Raw genomic sequence first — 16,357 nt, 5'->3', positions numbered from 1 at the left:
CTCACTTCGAGTCGCTGGAGCTGTGGGTCTTACGGGGAGAGACGCCGCACGTGGAGCCCGCGGCGCTGCGGTTTTCAGCCGGCTCTGGACTGCGGGCGGGGGCGACGGGGCCGAATCCAGAGCGGGTGAGTGCGGCCGCTGGGGAGGAGGGGAGCGCGGGTCCGCGCGGGCCGGCTTCGTTCCGGGGCCTTCTCCCCCACAGCGGCCCCCCCGCGGCCGCCTCTGTGTTTTGTTTCCGCTGGTCCCCGGCGCTGTGACTCCCATTTCCGTTCGTGGAGGCTTGAGGGAGCCGGGTGGGGAGGGGCGGGGGAGGCTGTGCGGGGAGCGGAGGGGAGGGGCGGGGGGCGCGCGGCGCGGGGCTCTGCTAAGCCGCGCGCACTCGGGGTCCCGGTCGTTCGTGTCACCCTTCGCCGCCCCCTTCCTTCACTATCCCCTGCTCGACTGTCCGCCGTGGTCCGCATTCGCCGCGGTCGGGATCTGATCCTGACGCCCCGGGGATTTCAGAGGAACATGCAAAACCATCCTCCTTGCCAACTCAGCGATTCGCTTTCACTTCGTATGCAGTTGTCTTTCTAGAATTCTTACAGTTGCATCAAAGCCATCTATTAATGTATATGGTGTCCGTTGGGTTTCTTTTAAAAACGAGGAAGTGTGAGGCAAGGGGAAAATGATGGGTTAGTGTAGCTTGTCAGCTTTTTTAGTTTTTTTGTGGATTGGAAGATACGCCCGCGCGTGTTTGTATTTAGGAACCCTAGTTTGATTAGGTTAACGGCAGAGAGGACAACGCCTAATGTTGCACTGCAAGACGACGAGTAGTGATTTAGAAATACGCGCAGTAGGTCAGAGTCGTGAGAGGAGCAAAGTTTTAGAAAGGTCCACTTAAGCAAAGTGAAAACTGGACAGTGATAACGTTCTTAGGTACTTTGTTGTTCTTAAATATCAAAAGAAACTGGTCCAACTCGTTCGGAACTACTTAAAGGGAATAATAATCTCTCTTAGGGTTTGATCCAAGCTTTCCAAGCTTATTTATTTTTAAACATATTCTGACACTAGGTGGACTTAAGCAGTTTTTACGTGGATTGCGTCTACAGGACCAATGCCATGAGGGGTGTATAGTCTTGAAGTAAGAAAATAATGAGCTAGGTGTTTCGTTGAGGCAAGTCATGAGAGCATGTGGAGGCTGAATACCAAATTAAAACTGTTGACTTTAATCTTCCTCCAGCTTTTATTTATGAAACTTCAAGTTTACAGGAAAATTGAAAAAATTATACAGTGAAATTATACAAGGAACACCTTCACCCCCAGGGTCACCAAGTGTTAACCTTTCTCCACACTTGCTTTCTTTCTCCATGTATATCCACACAGATATATGTGTGTTACTTTTTCTTAGCTATTGACTTTATCTTTAAGAAACAAAAATGTCTTTTAATTTACTCAGGATACTTAACAGTATTTTTTAGCTTGAGAGAATGTGCAGTTATCTGGTAGGTACTCCCAGATTGCACTTGTATTTATGTATCCTTTATTTATTTATTATCCTTTATTTATTTATTGTCCTTTACTGGGAAAAATTGGCCTAAACTCTGTAAACTAATAATGTGTTCCAGTGAAGAATAATCCTCAAATTTATCTGTGACTCTAAACGAGAATGATAAACATAACTGTATTTTAAAGAATAGTAACCTTTCCTGGAATTGTTAGTTAAATATAAATTTAGTTTGTATTCATTTTGTGAAGTGTTCTGAACCCAGGTTAGATTTAATCTAGGAGAAACCAGGGTGTCAAGGGGCACCTTTTCCTAGGGGGAAGGGCTCAAAGTAATGCTCTCTTCTCCATTTTCTTACGTATTGATATAGAATCCTGGGGAATTGTTTCCAGAAAAAGAGCTAAGACCCACTCAAGCAGTGATATCAAAGATTTGGACAGTTTCCCAAATCTCTCCATTGCTTCTTTAGCTTAAATTTAGAGAATTGAGAAAGAGGAAGATCAATTCAGGGACTGTAAGTAGCATGAGTTTTTCCAAAAGCATATTGGATTTTTTTTTTTTTTCTCTATTTGGCACCTTCTAGAGACTGATCTGTGACTTTTTTGGAAGATCACAGGGTAAATTTCTTAACAATCCTCTGTCTTAGTGCTTATACTCAGAGGTACCAAAGGTGTCCCTGCTGATAAGCCCTCAGGGCCTTTTCTCAGCCTCTGGTTGTTACCAGAAAACTGGGTTCATCTCTTGGTGGGTGGCAAGACAAAAGACACAACCAAGCCAAAAATCAGAAGAAGAAAGGGTGTACTACTTGCAGCAAGGAGAATACCAGGATCTTCCCAAAGCAGTATCCTGAACAGCAAAATTGATGACCTTTTAAGCTAAGGGTACTTGCATATTCATGAAGGGTTTTGGGTGGTGCATGCCTATTCATGAAGGGGCTTCAGCAGGAGAATTCAGCATAGAATTGGGGCAAAGGTTGACAGCATCCATGCTTTAGTTGATTGAAGTCACAAGGGTCAGAAAAGGTCAACATTATCATCCCTTAGGTTACAGTTGATCTGATGGTTGAGCGCTAGGGGGGGGTTTAAATTCTGAAAAACAGCTTAAGAAAGTGCTTCAGGCTAATCTTTACCATGGAAACAGAACTGGAAGTCTTTATAACTGATTTATTATCTTTGCTATTGTTACTCCTTAAGAGCATTATTACTGAGACCTGTTCAAGGGTAATCATTGTGGCCAGGCTTAGATTCCCAAATGGCTTAGGCCAAAAATGGCTTCTCATGTCAAGAAAGCCATGCCTGGTCCTTCTTCTCTGGGTACCGCCTACCCTATCTGCTTACAGTTACTGCTTCTTAGGCTTTCTGTTTTTCCAAAGTTCCTAGAAAATTCACTTGTTTTCTAATCTTTTTTTTAAAGTTGGTTATGGAGATGGGAGTGGATGTCCTTGTAGGCCCTGAAAATACAACATAAATGATCCTTTTAAGTGCTGTCCTGCTAAAAACCTTATTCTGGTTCTTACTTTTTTTGTACAGTTTTTATGATTTTTGCGTGTGTGTGTGTACATTACCTCCTTGTTTCTAACGGCTACTATAGTTCCATAGTGTGTACTTCTTTCACATTTTCTTGTATCCGCAGTACTCTCTTACCATGGATATTGGCTTCAGCTTTCAGCTATCTCCAGCAAAGCTGCCCTTAACATCCTATTATCAATCATTGTGAGAATGTCTCTGGAATGCTTATCTGAGGGTAAGATTGCTGGGTCATAGGTATAAGCACTTTATTTGAGCAAGTGCTGCTAGATTTTTCTCAGAAATAGTCCTGTCTATACTCTATCAATAGTCCTGTCTATATTCTATGCCCCCATGTCCCTGCTAACTCTTTTCAGTATTCAACGTTCTAATCTTTGCCATATATGCACAGTATAAAGTGAATAATTTGAATGTGAGCATTTCTTCATGTCCGTAGCCATTTTGGTTTCTCTTTATGTGAGTTTCCTTTTTCTGTGCTTTACTGACTTTTCTAATTTGTCCTGACTTTTGGGGGGGTGTTATCAACTTGCAGGAGTTCACTGTGTATTCCAATTATTAGTCCTTTGTCATGTGTGGATATTGGAAATATCTGTTTCTACTCTGTAGCCTGTCAGTTAAACATAACTCTTAATTTTTATGTAAGGAAATATATCAGTTTTTTTCCTTATGGTTTATGTTTTTGAAATTATATTTAAGAAATCTTTTCTATCATTAGACCACAAAAAAATTCCCACCATTTTCTTCTATTAGCTTCATAGTTTTACCTTTCACATTGAAGCCTTTTAGGCTTCTGGAGTCAGTTATACAGTGTGTAATAGTTGTTATAACATTCACTTATCCAGCACATTTTAATAGAGTGCCTACAAAGGGAGAGGCAGTTCAAAGTTCTTTGTATATATCTGTGAACAAATACCCCTTCCCAGGTGAGCTTGTGTTGTCCTACAAGGATAGGCCCTATTGGGTCACCACCTCCTGTTTTGCTCTAGTGCTCAGGATGAATTCCATAGTTTTACATAGTATCTGTTAAGAAATAGGCTTTATGGGGAAAGGGAAGACTTATTAGGCCAGGGTCAGCAAGAAAAGAAAACAAAAGCCCTTCATTCTTTCATCATCCCAACCAAAATCTGCTGGGGCCTAGGCATTCTGCTGGATGTGCAAGATGTGTATCTATTTCAGTGGAGAGCCCCACCCTCTTATTATGCTTTCTTATTGTAGGGGAGCTGTGAGAGCAACCTTAATAATGTGGGGAAAGTCAGATCATTTTTGTACTAGGCAGTCTAGATTTGGATGCCAGCAATTTATAGACTAAGTTGTCAGAAAACCAGCTCCCCAGCATTTGGAGATGTTTGGACCTGAGGAGAGTTACAATCCTTTTTAAAGTGGGAAGGAAGACTGTGTTAGTTTCCCAGAGCTACTGTAACAAATTACTACAAACTTAGTGGCTTGAAAACAATTTATTATCATACATTTCTTGAAGTCAGAAGTCTGAAATGGGTCTTCCTGGGCTAAAATCAGATGTTGGCAGAATTGCACATCTTCTGGAGGCTCTAGGGGAGAATCTGTTTCCTTTTTCCAGGTTTTAGAGGCTGCCTGCATTCCTTGGTTTGTGGCTCCTTTCTTTCATCTTCAAAGCCAGTCATAGCCAGCCAGTCAAGTCCTTCTCACTTTGAATCACTCTGGATCTCTTCACATTCCCTCTTTCACTCTTAAGGATACTTGTGATTTCCTTGGACTCACCTAGATAAGCCAGGATAATCTCTGTATTTGAAGGTCAGTTTATTAGTAAACTTAATTCCCCTTGGCCATGTGATTTAGCATAATCACAGGTTCTGGGTTGTTATTGTACCTACCACAAAGACCTTGGTTCCTTGAGAAGTTGGGACCTGGGGAAGCCCCTCCCACCTCCAGTAGCTAGGGGAAGTCCGTAGGCCAGGCAAACCAACTTAAGTTCCTGGGGTCACTTTGGGACAGTTTTGGTTTTTGCACCCTGGCAATGATCCAACAGAGAAAGAAAGACAATAAATGTAGTAAATTATTAGTATGTTAGAGGATGAGTGCTGTGGACAAGAAAAAAGATGCAAGGACAAGTAAGGAGGCCAGTGTGGGAGAGGGAGTCAGAGCAGTAGTAGAATGGGGATGGGGAGTAGATCACATAGGACCTTGTTGGCCATTGTGAAGTCTTTAGTTTTTTTTACTGTGAATGGTATCAAAGGAGTGCTGTGATGTAACTTCACTTTTAAAAAGGATCACACTGGCAGTTGTATTGACTGAAAATAGACTGTAGGGGGGCAAGGGCACCAACACAGGGAAACGTGTTAGGAAGAGGCTATTCCAGGTAAGAGATGGTGGAGGCTCTTGTTCTAGTGTATATTTGCAGTATAGAGCATGTACTTCAGTTGATAGACCTAAAGCATGACATTATGGAGCCACAGGCAGTTTAGCCTCACTAACCTCTGGATAGTTTTCTTATGAGGATGGACTCAAAATAAGATTGTTCTGTGTAAAGCATTTGAATGTGGTGCCTGATACTCAGTAAATAATGGTTATTATTAATAGGAATGAATATTTGAATTCTTCATTTTGTCAAATCTTTAAAGTGGGAGTATGGACTCCTTTGTAAACATTTAAGTACCAAATTTAGAGGACAATTCCTTGCAAGTCAGAGAGTCGAAGGCACTTAGAAGTACTTGTTTAGATGTAGTAGTAAAGTTAGAAAACTCTATTCTGGACTGAGAGTATATATCGAGTCCAGAGACAGATTCACTGACCTACAGTGAGGTCCTAACATCCTGAAACTTACATTAACACCTTGGAAATGGCCATAAAGAAATACCAATATATGCAGCTATTTTATGCATTACTTAGCATTTTTTTAATTATAATGTTTTAGTATCAGGAGTACAAATGGTACAAAATGGCACATAATGTATCAATGGTACAAAAATCAATGGAAGTTTAATGTAGCAGGTAATAATTTTACACGAGAGAATTAAAAACTGAAGTAATGGTTTGTTTAAAATGTATAAAACCACATCTGAAAAACAATCATAAAAAATTCTAGTGTTGGGACTTCCCTGGTGGCATAGTGGTTAAGAATCCACCTGCCAGTGCAGGGGACACAGGTTCTATCCTCGATCCCTGGTCCAGGAAGATCCCACATGCTGCAGAGCAGCTGAGCCCGTGCGCCACAACTACTGAGCCCACATGCCACAACTACCAAAGCCCACGCACCTAGAGCCTGTGCTCCACAACAAGAGAAGCCACCACAATGAGAAGCCCGTGCACTACAACGAAGAGTAGCCCCCACTTGCCCCAACTAGAGAAAGCCGGCGCTCAGCAGCAAAGATCCAACGCAGCCAAAAAAAAAAAAAAAAATTCTAGTGTGTAATCAGGGCAATAATGCACATATCTATAATGATTTTGTTACTTTATTTTGCTGTTTGAGAATATTGTACTGGCATTTATAAGAAATGTAACACAAAGCTGGGATTAACTTGTAATTTATATTATTCTGTCAGTATAATGGTTTGCAATAAATTCTGCTAATAAGGTACAGCTTTTAGCTGAACGATTGTAGATTGTTCATCTCCATGTTGTTTTTTGTTTGGCTACACCATGCATCATGTGGAATCTTAGCTCCCTTACCAGGGATGGAACCCATGCCCTCTGCAGTGGAAATGCAGAGTCCAAACCACTGGACCGCCAGGGAATTTCCATGTTGATTTTTAAGCTGCAGGTTTGAATCTGTTATTAAGACTGAATTGCTGTAATATAGTTGACATGCCTTCACTTAATTTTGAAGTAACCTGAATTAATTTATTGACTGAGATTGGGCTGAAAACATCCCAGTAAGTCCAAGGGAATGATAATGATGTCATGTCAGGCTAATAAACACCATTTAAACAAAAACTAGTTTATAAATATTACTTGTGGATTTTCTTTTATATGTGAAGATTACTTCCTCCTCTTCTGCTTATCCTCCACTTTTATTTGAATTGGGTCTTTACTTATTGTATACTGTGTCTGCTTATGCAGATAATTTCAGAATGTCTTTCATTTTAACTTTTGTAGGGTCAGCTTTTGAAATACTTCAATCATGACGAAAAGAGAAGCAGAGGAGCTGATAGAAATTGAGATTGATGGAACAGAGAAACCAGAGTGCACAGAAGAAAGGTTGGTATTTTTTTAATTTACCACTTTTTATATTATCAACATGCCTAATTAAGAATGAAGCCAAGGGCTTCCCTGGTGGCGCAGTGGTTGAGAGTCTGCCTGCCGATGCAGGGGACACGGGTTCGTGCCCTGGTCCGGGAAGATCCCACATGAGAGGCCACAACAGTGAGAGGCCCGCGTACCGCAAAAGAAAAAAAAAAAAAAAAATCAAGCCAAGTTCTTTTGGGGGCCTTTTTTTTTTTTCCAACTGACCTCAGCATTTTGCGGGATATGTATTGCCTTTTTCCTCAGACTTACTGGGTTTGTTGGTTTTGTAGCTGGGAGGAAAAGATAGTTTTAAAGACAGTAATAAGCATAGCTGATAATGATCAAGCAATTGATTGTGATGGTTTTTCCCCCTCAGGCACTGTGTGATTCTTTTTCCTTTTGTCAGTGCTGATTACTTTTATTTCAGTAAGAGTTTAATCCACAGCCTGAACTAATTCAACAAATAACAGCTGTCTGGAGTACATGAATAAATGAGACTGTAACTTGCCCTTGTAGAGACTACCTTGTATTTGAAGAAACATACATCTGTATGAGCCATCAAAGTACTAAGCATATAGAGAAGTGAAAGGTGTTAGTTTTTGGAATAGTAATAGAATATTACTTACTCCATTAAGGAAGGAGGGCAGTGGTAATGAGTTCAGAATCCAAGGAGAGAATATGGGTAAAAAATAGGGATTTGGGAGTCAAGAAGGTTGAGGAGGGTAATGGCTAATAGTCCTACTTTACTGTGTAAAGCAGGAGATAATAAACTGAAAGTAAAAGGACCTAAAGGGTAGCAGAAAACTGACATAGAGTAACGAAGGTTTAGAACAACTATGATGGGAATGGAGAAGATCACTAAAGTTGAGTAGGATGCTGAGTGTTGAGAGTGCAGCTGAGGTTAAAGACCTTAAATTTTTAAAAAATTGTATTTTATTGTGGTAAGTATATTTAACACAAGATCTACCCTCAATAAATTTTTAAGTGTACAATACAGTATTGTCAACTGTAGGCATAATGTTGTGCAATGCATCTCTACAACTTATTCATCTTGCATAATTGAGATTTCATGCCAGTTAATTAGCAACTCCCCCATTTTTTCTGCGGTTACTTATGCCACCTCTTCTGCTCAGAAGAGGCGTTTGGCTCTACCTCAAAAGAGAAACCCCAGTTTAGTGTCCTCTGTCCTGTCCTCTCCCACCATGCCCTGGCACAGAAATATTTTCCTGACAGAAAAGGTCTAAAATACCTTGACATGACTGCCTGGGAGACCTTAAATTTTTAATGGAGCTTTTCAACATGTTCGATTATGCTATTTTCTCCAACGGAAGAAACAATAGGCTGCATGTCTTTCTTAATTTTCATACATGTGCACATATAAATGTTTAGGTTTTGTGTGTATACGTACATACATACATTTATTTATTTATTTATGTAGCACATTACCCCAGAACTTTGCAGCTTAAAGCACCCAACTGTTATTATCGCATGAAGTTTCTCAGAATCCGGAACCTGGGGACAGTTTAGCTGGATGGCTTTGGCTCAGGGTACTTTGTGAGCTTGCAGTGAAGCTGTTCGTCTGGGCCACAGTCATCTGAAGAGCTGAGTGAGGCTGGCATATCTGTTTCTGAGATCACTCATAAGACTGGTGACAGGACCATTCGCTTCCTCACCACATGGGCTTCTTTCCGTGCGGGGCTGCTCATGACATGGCGGCTGGCTTTCCCTAAAGCAGATGGTCTGAGAGAGAGCCTTCGCCACAGTGTCTTATTTTTAAATAACCTAATCTAAGAAGCAGTACATATATCACTCTTAGTCCTTAGTCCTTTGGTCACACAGTCCAACCTTGGTACAATTCAGGAGGGAACTATGAAAAGATGTGAATATTAGGAGGTAAGAATCATTTGGGCTATCTTGGAGACTGACATGCACATATTTATTTTTATATATACATACATACAAATGGTCCACAAAGTCTGAAGTTTTTACTGTTTGACCCCTTACAGAAAACCTTTGCTGATGTCTCATGTAAGATATTGGTAGTTACTGTGGTTGATAGTTACTGTTGACCTGGGGAGTAGCTATGTAAAGGAAGCAGTTATAGCTAGCTGTCTAGTTGTAGCAGATTGCTATGCAGAAATTTAGGTCCAGTGATGTGAGATCATCCACACTTTCTCAAGGGAAATTGGTAATCAGGTTTTTTATATGGATCTCCCAAGGTTTAAATGGTGGCAACAGAATATTAAAAAATGTTTTAAATGTTGAGCTCATGTAAAATAGGTCTTTAAAAATCTGTGTTAAAGTGACATTTTAAAGATTATTGTTATGAAAAGAAGAAAAATATAGCCCACTCTGCTATAGCTGAAGAATTAGTAAAAATACTCACTTAGCCAAAAGACCCAATTATTTTACCTTAACAAATAGTAATAATAAGAATATGTTTACTATTATTTTAAAATAATCTTGTTTTTTTCAGTCATGACTGTTCTCTTTTATAAATTTTAAAAGTTTGAGGAATTTAGGCTGAATACGTTCAGTGAATATCATGTGTATATTGCATTATACTTGGAATTTATGTGAAAATGGAACTTGACAAATTTTAAATACATACTGTTTTTGACAACTGCAAATGAGATTTAAACCATATATAAATTAAACATGTCATGAAACTTGATTGAATTCTAGGTTTATCAATTCAGCAAATACTAATTGGTGCCTATTTTCTGTTTGGCCTCAAATAAGGATTCACAAAAGATACGTAGAATTACGTACCAGAGATTTTACCTCAAGGAACTTTGTAGAATTCAAAGTATGAAATAATAATGCAAAAGAGCCCTTAGAGAGTTTTAAAGGAAAATTATAATTTTTAAGGTGGATCTAGACTGATTATAACCAGTAGTTTTCAGATTAGATTAAATGAAAATATTTTTGATAACTTATATTTTCATGTCTTATAATTTACATTATTAAATTGTATTAATCTTGGAAAGAGAAATTGACTAGTAGAGATGGCATACAAGTTTTGAAGAGGCTTTATATATTCCTTTCTGAGCCTAAAATTCTTCAAAATAACTTGGAAATATAATATAAATGCAAACGTTTCTCCTTAAATATTGTATATGCAATATTTGTATATGTATACACACATGCATACATATGTATGTATATAATATGGTGTATTTGAAAAGTTGCCTTAAATTTCAAGCTAGCATTTCTCTGTGCGATGTGATTCAGTATTAAGCTTGGCAACACTAGCTGGTGATGAGCCTACCACTGTGAAAGGTGTCTGTGCAGAAAGGAGTTTCAAAGGCCAGAAATGTGTTTTGGTGTTGAATTTTGTTTTCACCATATCATTGCATTAATATCCAGGGTAAGAATATAATCGTTAACCATTATATTCTTTAACACTGGATCCTTTAACATTGTATTCTTTAGCATTGTTGAACAAACCTACACTCCAGCTGAATGTGTAAGCCAGGCCATAGACATCAATGAGCCAATAGGCAATTTAAAGAAACTACTAGAACCAAGACTGCAGTGTTCTTTGGATGCTCATGAAATTTGCCTGCAAGATATCCAGGTATTATTTTTTTCTTTTTTGAGATTTGTATTTCAGCATTTATATCTGCATTAGAAATGTTTTGTTGTTGTTGTTGGCCTTTTCTCTCTAGCTGTGACCTTTTTCTCCATCCTTTTTCTCCATTTGACCTATATTATTATAAAATGTAAGCATTTAGAAGTAAAAAGAATTCTTTCAGAAAAACTTCCTCCACTTAAAATTATTTTTAAAAGATTGAGTAGTAAATCAAACATTCATTTTTTTACTTTGACAAATATAAAATTAGAAGTTTAAATACATTTTAATCAGAGCTTAAAACGTAGAGTAGTGAGAAACACATTGACCTTGGAAGCTGAAGAAGTGTGTCCTCACACCCTGTTTCTAACTTTTAACTTCTTTGTGTATCAGTTTCCTCATCTTTTAGAGATAGTTTGACCAAATGATTTTATATTCCCTTCCATCTTTATTTGCTCCAGCAGTAAATTTTGGATAAGCTACAAAGGGATACATTGGAATGTGAACCCAGGCCTGTGTGACTCTAAAACTCTTCACTTGTTTGAGGCTGACTTTTTAATAAAGTTTTTATTGAATAATTCATTGTCACTGGACTTGACCTGTTTTTTTCTGATATGTAAAATTAAGGGACTCAATCTGGACTCAATCTCTTACTTGTTTTTTAGCTCTGATATTTGTTGCTGCTCTTACAATACCTGACCTAACCAAAACGAAAGTAACACCTGCAAAGTACCCAGCCTATCATAGGATCTCAATATATGTTGGTAGAATAAATGGAAATATGCATAATTTATAGTATCATAGAATTCAGAGCTGGCCTTGCATCTAGGACATTTTGGATTTCTTCCCGTCCCCCTCCCCCTTCTCCTCCTCAAAAAGGATCTGAGGATAGTAACTTCTGTTCTCCATGTCAATTAATGCAAATATACAGTTGGAGTCAGAATGCTTGCTGCTTGTGGTAATGCTTTTGTATTTTCAGATGAGTGCTGACTTCAGAGCTGATGAACAACAGTTGAGTTGCACTTCTCTAAGGAATATGACCTGAGATCAAATATCATGCTTGAGTTTTGTCCTTGTGCCAGCTCTTAACTGAACTAGCTAGAGTGTCCAGTACCTGAGAGCCCTCTTCAGAGTTACACAGGCTTTAGCTTCTAGTAGATAGTACCAGTGTCTACTGGAGAGGGGAGAAGTCTTGCTATGAGGAGAATTTTTAACAAAATGTCAGGCAGAGACTATTGTCTTAAGGAGTGATGCTGCCACGTTTGACCTGTCCAAGTGTAGTGTTACAAAGTTTGTCTTGTCTCTGTTTAAGTTAGATGCAGTCACTTAAGATTTTAGGCTTTATGTGTATGATGTTTTTAATATTAGAAAATATGTTTGTACCATGACTACAGTATTGGCTGAATTCTTGGGAATGAGAGTGGGAGGATCTTTGTACCTCCAGCTGTATGATATGCAGACACAGAGATACACATTACTCAAAATAATTACAACAGAAGCCTGTTTATAAATGGATGACAAAATGTCTAGAAGTCAGAATTACTTTTTGCCATTTGTGTGAAATGTATTCAAAAGCACTGATACTGAAAGATACTGAAAGGATACAGAATTATGATTAAAGATAGTCATAGCTAGGTCAAGTAGTAAGGTTATAAGTCCTTTAACTTCATTAACTTTATGATCAGAAATTTAGAGTTAACCCTGATCTTAAATGTGTATCATTGGTTACAAGGGAGATATGGCAAGAATTACGTAAATAAATTTATATAAATTGTCCCCACTAATAAAACACCCTTGCTTATTCATGGCAGATAAATAGCATTATCTTCTACTTTAAATACTTATACAGAAAAAATAATTGCCTTTGGCATTATTTAAAATTCTAAACTAGACTCCAGAGCTAGAGAAAACTACCACTTACAATAAATCCTGTCGTTTGTGTTGTCCTTAATTGCTACCACAGTGGTTAAGTTATTTTCAGTTTTGGCAAAGAATTAAATGATAGGACAACTTGAATAATTAAACGTGTTCTGTAACTTAATTAGTATGCCTCAGTAATTAAGTCCTGTTTGGCACATCCATTTATATTAAACAAGATGACTGAGCTAAAATAATCTTAATCATTTTATCCATGTTTAGCTGGATCCAGAACGAAGTTTATTTGACCAAGGAGTAAAGACAGATGGAACTGTACAGCTTAGTGTACAGGTAATTTCTTACCAAGGTAAGTTACTTTTAATGTTGTTACTTAAAAGTTTAGCTCATGTTTTTCTAATATGGGAACTCAATTTTATAAGTTTTAGATGGTTGTCTAAATTAGTTAATGTGATGTTATAGCCAAATATTCATGCTTTTGATTTAATTGTTTTATCTGCCAGGATGAAGCAGATAGTATAACACATTCTACCTACTTTAATCAGGAAAGGGTATATTACAGGGTAGTAAATAACAGGATCACAGGGAGGGCTGAAAGAACAAGTTCTAGTTGACTTTCTAAGAATGCCTCAGCCACGCTGTAGAACTGGACTGCCAAGGAAGCTGCTGCTCTGCCGGGATCTGGAAAATGCCAAATCTGAAAGCCACAACTATAGCTGTCGATTTGGAACCATGCTGCCTTTTCAGTGATTCACATTAGCCAAAAAATGGATGCCGTGTGCTTGCTTGTCCCCTCTTAACTCATCTCCAAATAGAACGCTCATGGCAGTGATTCTAGAACCTAAATCACATCTGCCACCGTAGCTGCAAGGACATGTATAGTCTCTGCAGTTTAGCACAGAGAGAGGAATTTGCAAAGGGTGTGATGTGACCCAGTCAGCCATATCCATCACAGTATTTTACTAATCTGTGTAAATACACAAGTTAGAAAATTAGGAAACCATTTTTGGTGGGTTGAATTTTAGTTTTTTTAAATGTGGCTTTTTGGGATTTCTAACCAGAGTTTTAGACTAATTTTCATCTCTGAACATATTGTATTGCTTACAATTATATTTCACAAACCAAAGTTTTCTTCACATTATGAAAATGGTAACTACCTACTTATGATCCTTAATTTCCCCAGGATTTACTATTGTTGGGAATAGGAAAGAAAATCAATCTTTGTTTTTTATCTTTAAAAGGTTAGTGACCTCTCAGTATAGGCGTGTTTAAGAAGAGTTGACTTGATGCAATTTGAATGGAGGATTAGGGGATAATTTTTAGGAAAAATCTTCTTCAAAAATTATAATTTGTTTCCTCATGTATCCTTGAAAGAACTGACTTCTGTTTACACTACCTGATGAATGATAGCTGTATATTTTCTTGTAATAATGATTTTCCTGATTGAACTTCAGAATATTGAAATTGAGTTTTGTTTTTTCTTGCAAATACACTTTGATTAAATTTTTGATGAAGATTGTAACTGAATCAGTGAGCAAACAGTAGCTGTTAAGTAGTATGATAGTTTTTTACAGCTGTTATTTTAATATAAGTATCTGAGATTATTTCATAAAGGGCTAGTTTATTCTATTTTGAATATCTTAAGTATTTGGGTTTTTCTTTATTCAATTGAAAATGAAAATCAGAATTTAATGTGAATTTAATGTAACAAGCTTAATGTCTGTTCGTTTTTAATACATGTACTTTGTCTTCTAAAAAGAAAAGGAGTCAGTAAATAATTTTAATTTTTTCAACTTCTCAGGATAAGTAGCTACTCATTTATACTCTCCATAGTGTAGTTTTAATTTTCTATTCCATAGTGGTACTTTTTTTCCTAATGTTTGTAGGTGGGGGGGTGTGTGTGCTTGCATGCATGTGTGTGTGTATATATGCATGGTGGTGGTGGTATTCTTAAATTATTTTAGACTTACAGAAGAGTTGTAAGTGTAGTAAAAGAATTCCTGGATATCCTTCACCTAGATTCCCCAAATGTTAACTTTTACTATGTTTGCTTTATTCTCTCTCTCCCTCATCCCCACATTATTTTTTTGACCTGGTTAAGAATGAGATGTAGACATTATTCCTTCCTATCTCTAAATACATTAGTGTGTTTTCCGAAAACAAGAAACTCTTTTGCATGACCACAGTTCAGTTATCAAAATGAGGAAATTAATATTGGTACAATACTGTTATCTAATCTATCAAAGTTCTGCTGAATTGTTGTTTTTCTCATTTAATAGAAATCTGTTTAAATTCTCTAGACATAATGCTAAAAATATTTAAAATGGAGCCTTGCTCTACCATTTGAGAACATATAAACTAAATTTTTATTTGTTAGAGACTTTCGTGTTTTCACTTAGATATACTTGTTTTCTTTTTAATCACTGGTAAGGAATTGAACCAAAGCTAAACATCCTGGAAATTGTTAAACCTGCGGAAACAGTTGAAGTAGTTATTGATCCAGATGCCCACCATGCCGAAGCAGAAGCACATCTTGTTGAGGAAGCTCAAGTGATAACTCTTGATGGCACAAAACACATTACAACCATTTCAGATGAAACCTCAGAACAAGTGACGAGATGGGCTGCTGCTCTGGAAGGTTATAGGAAAGAGCAAGAACGTCTTGGGATACCCTATGGTAATAAAATGCATAATAATTATGTTAGGTAGAATAATAAGAATTAAGCTTGACATGAAAGACAGTAGGGTGAGTAGATTATCTATCTTAAATGTAGAATTTTTAGGAAATATATTGATTTTCTTTGGTTTTGTTTTTGTTTTTTTTGGACTGTAACATATGATGGTGCTGGGAATACAAAGATACAAAGAAAAAAATCTGCCCTTAGGGCATTCACAATGTAGTTGAAGAAAGAGAAGATAAATGAAAAAAGATAATTGCTATAAACGTAACATGTTTTTAAGCTGTCAGTAACTGGTATAAAGAAACATACTCTTAGAATCTCAAAAGGATCATAGTGGTCTGGGGGAAAATTGGGAAAGAGTTTATTATAGACAAGGAAACTGCTAGACATTGCCGACAGGAAATGTTTGTGCAAAGCTGAGAAGTGTGAGTAGTGAGAAGATGCATTGGGTAAGGAGTTATTCTGTAGCATTGTAGAACTGTTTTGTTTTGTTTTGTTTTGTTTTTGCGGTACACGGGCCTCTCACTGTCGTGGCCTCCCCCGTTGCGGAGCACAGGCTCCGGACGCGCGTGCTCAGCGGCCATGGCTCACGGGCCCAGCCACTCCGCGGCATGTGGGATCTTCCCGGACCGGGGCACGAACCCGTGTCCCCTGCATCGGCAGGTGGACTCTCAACCACTGTGCCACCAGGGAAGCCCTGTAGAACTGTTTTTGATTGATGGAAGTGACAGTTGAAAATGAATGTGGCAGTGCTATATGGCATAAGTTGGAGCAGGTAGTTTGGGTGTGACTAGGTGATAATATTTAGGTTAGCCTAGACCAGATGATTTCTGTGGGAGCAGAAAGGAGGAGATGAATCAAAATAATGATGGGACTGAGCAACTGATTGATGGAATGTGTGAGGGTAGAGAGGGGAGATTCAAGTATTGATCTAACTTCTCAAGCTTGGGTGACTAGGCAATAATAATATAAGAATTGGTTACATTTTCATTACATATTTCCTGAGCCAGACACC

General features: G+C 38.0%; 1 protein-coding gene across 5 annotated transcripts in view; it reads left to right on the top strand.

Moving 5' to 3' along the window:
- The window catches only part of GABPA (GA binding protein transcription factor subunit alpha), a 36,295-nt gene that overhangs the window by 489 nt on the left and 19,449 nt on the right, over positions 1-16,357 (top strand). Inside the window, exons 1-5 of one of the 5 annotated variants that reach the window (XM_022573847.3) lie at positions 21-125; positions 7,084-7,185; positions 10,648-10,792; positions 12,926-13,010; positions 15,093-15,338. In XM_022573847.3, the coding sequence (XP_022429555.1) occupies positions 7,109-7,185; positions 10,648-10,792; positions 12,926-13,010; positions 15,093-15,338 (553 nt within the window). In that variant the 5' untranslated portion in view covers positions 21-125; positions 7,084-7,108. Of the gene's footprint in view, positions 1-20; positions 126-485; positions 557-577; positions 2,368-2,450; positions 3,230-7,083; positions 7,186-10,647; positions 10,793-12,925; positions 13,011-15,092; positions 15,339-16,357 lie in introns of those variants that run through there. The other 4 variants (XM_089910363.1, XM_089910365.1, XM_089910364.1 and 1 more) reach the window with 4 other exon arrangements.

Source organism: Delphinapterus leucas, chromosome 4 (genome assembly GCF_059928025.1).
Source record: "Delphinapterus leucas isolate spDelLeu-1000000601 "Yukka" chromosome 4, BTC_Dleu_Yukka2, whole genome shotgun sequence".
Taxonomy (NCBI): Eukaryota; Metazoa; Chordata; class Mammalia; order Artiodactyla; family Monodontidae; genus Delphinapterus; species Delphinapterus leucas.
Note: the sequence above shows the minus strand (reverse complement) of the source record. Positions and strands in the feature narration are given on the sequence as shown.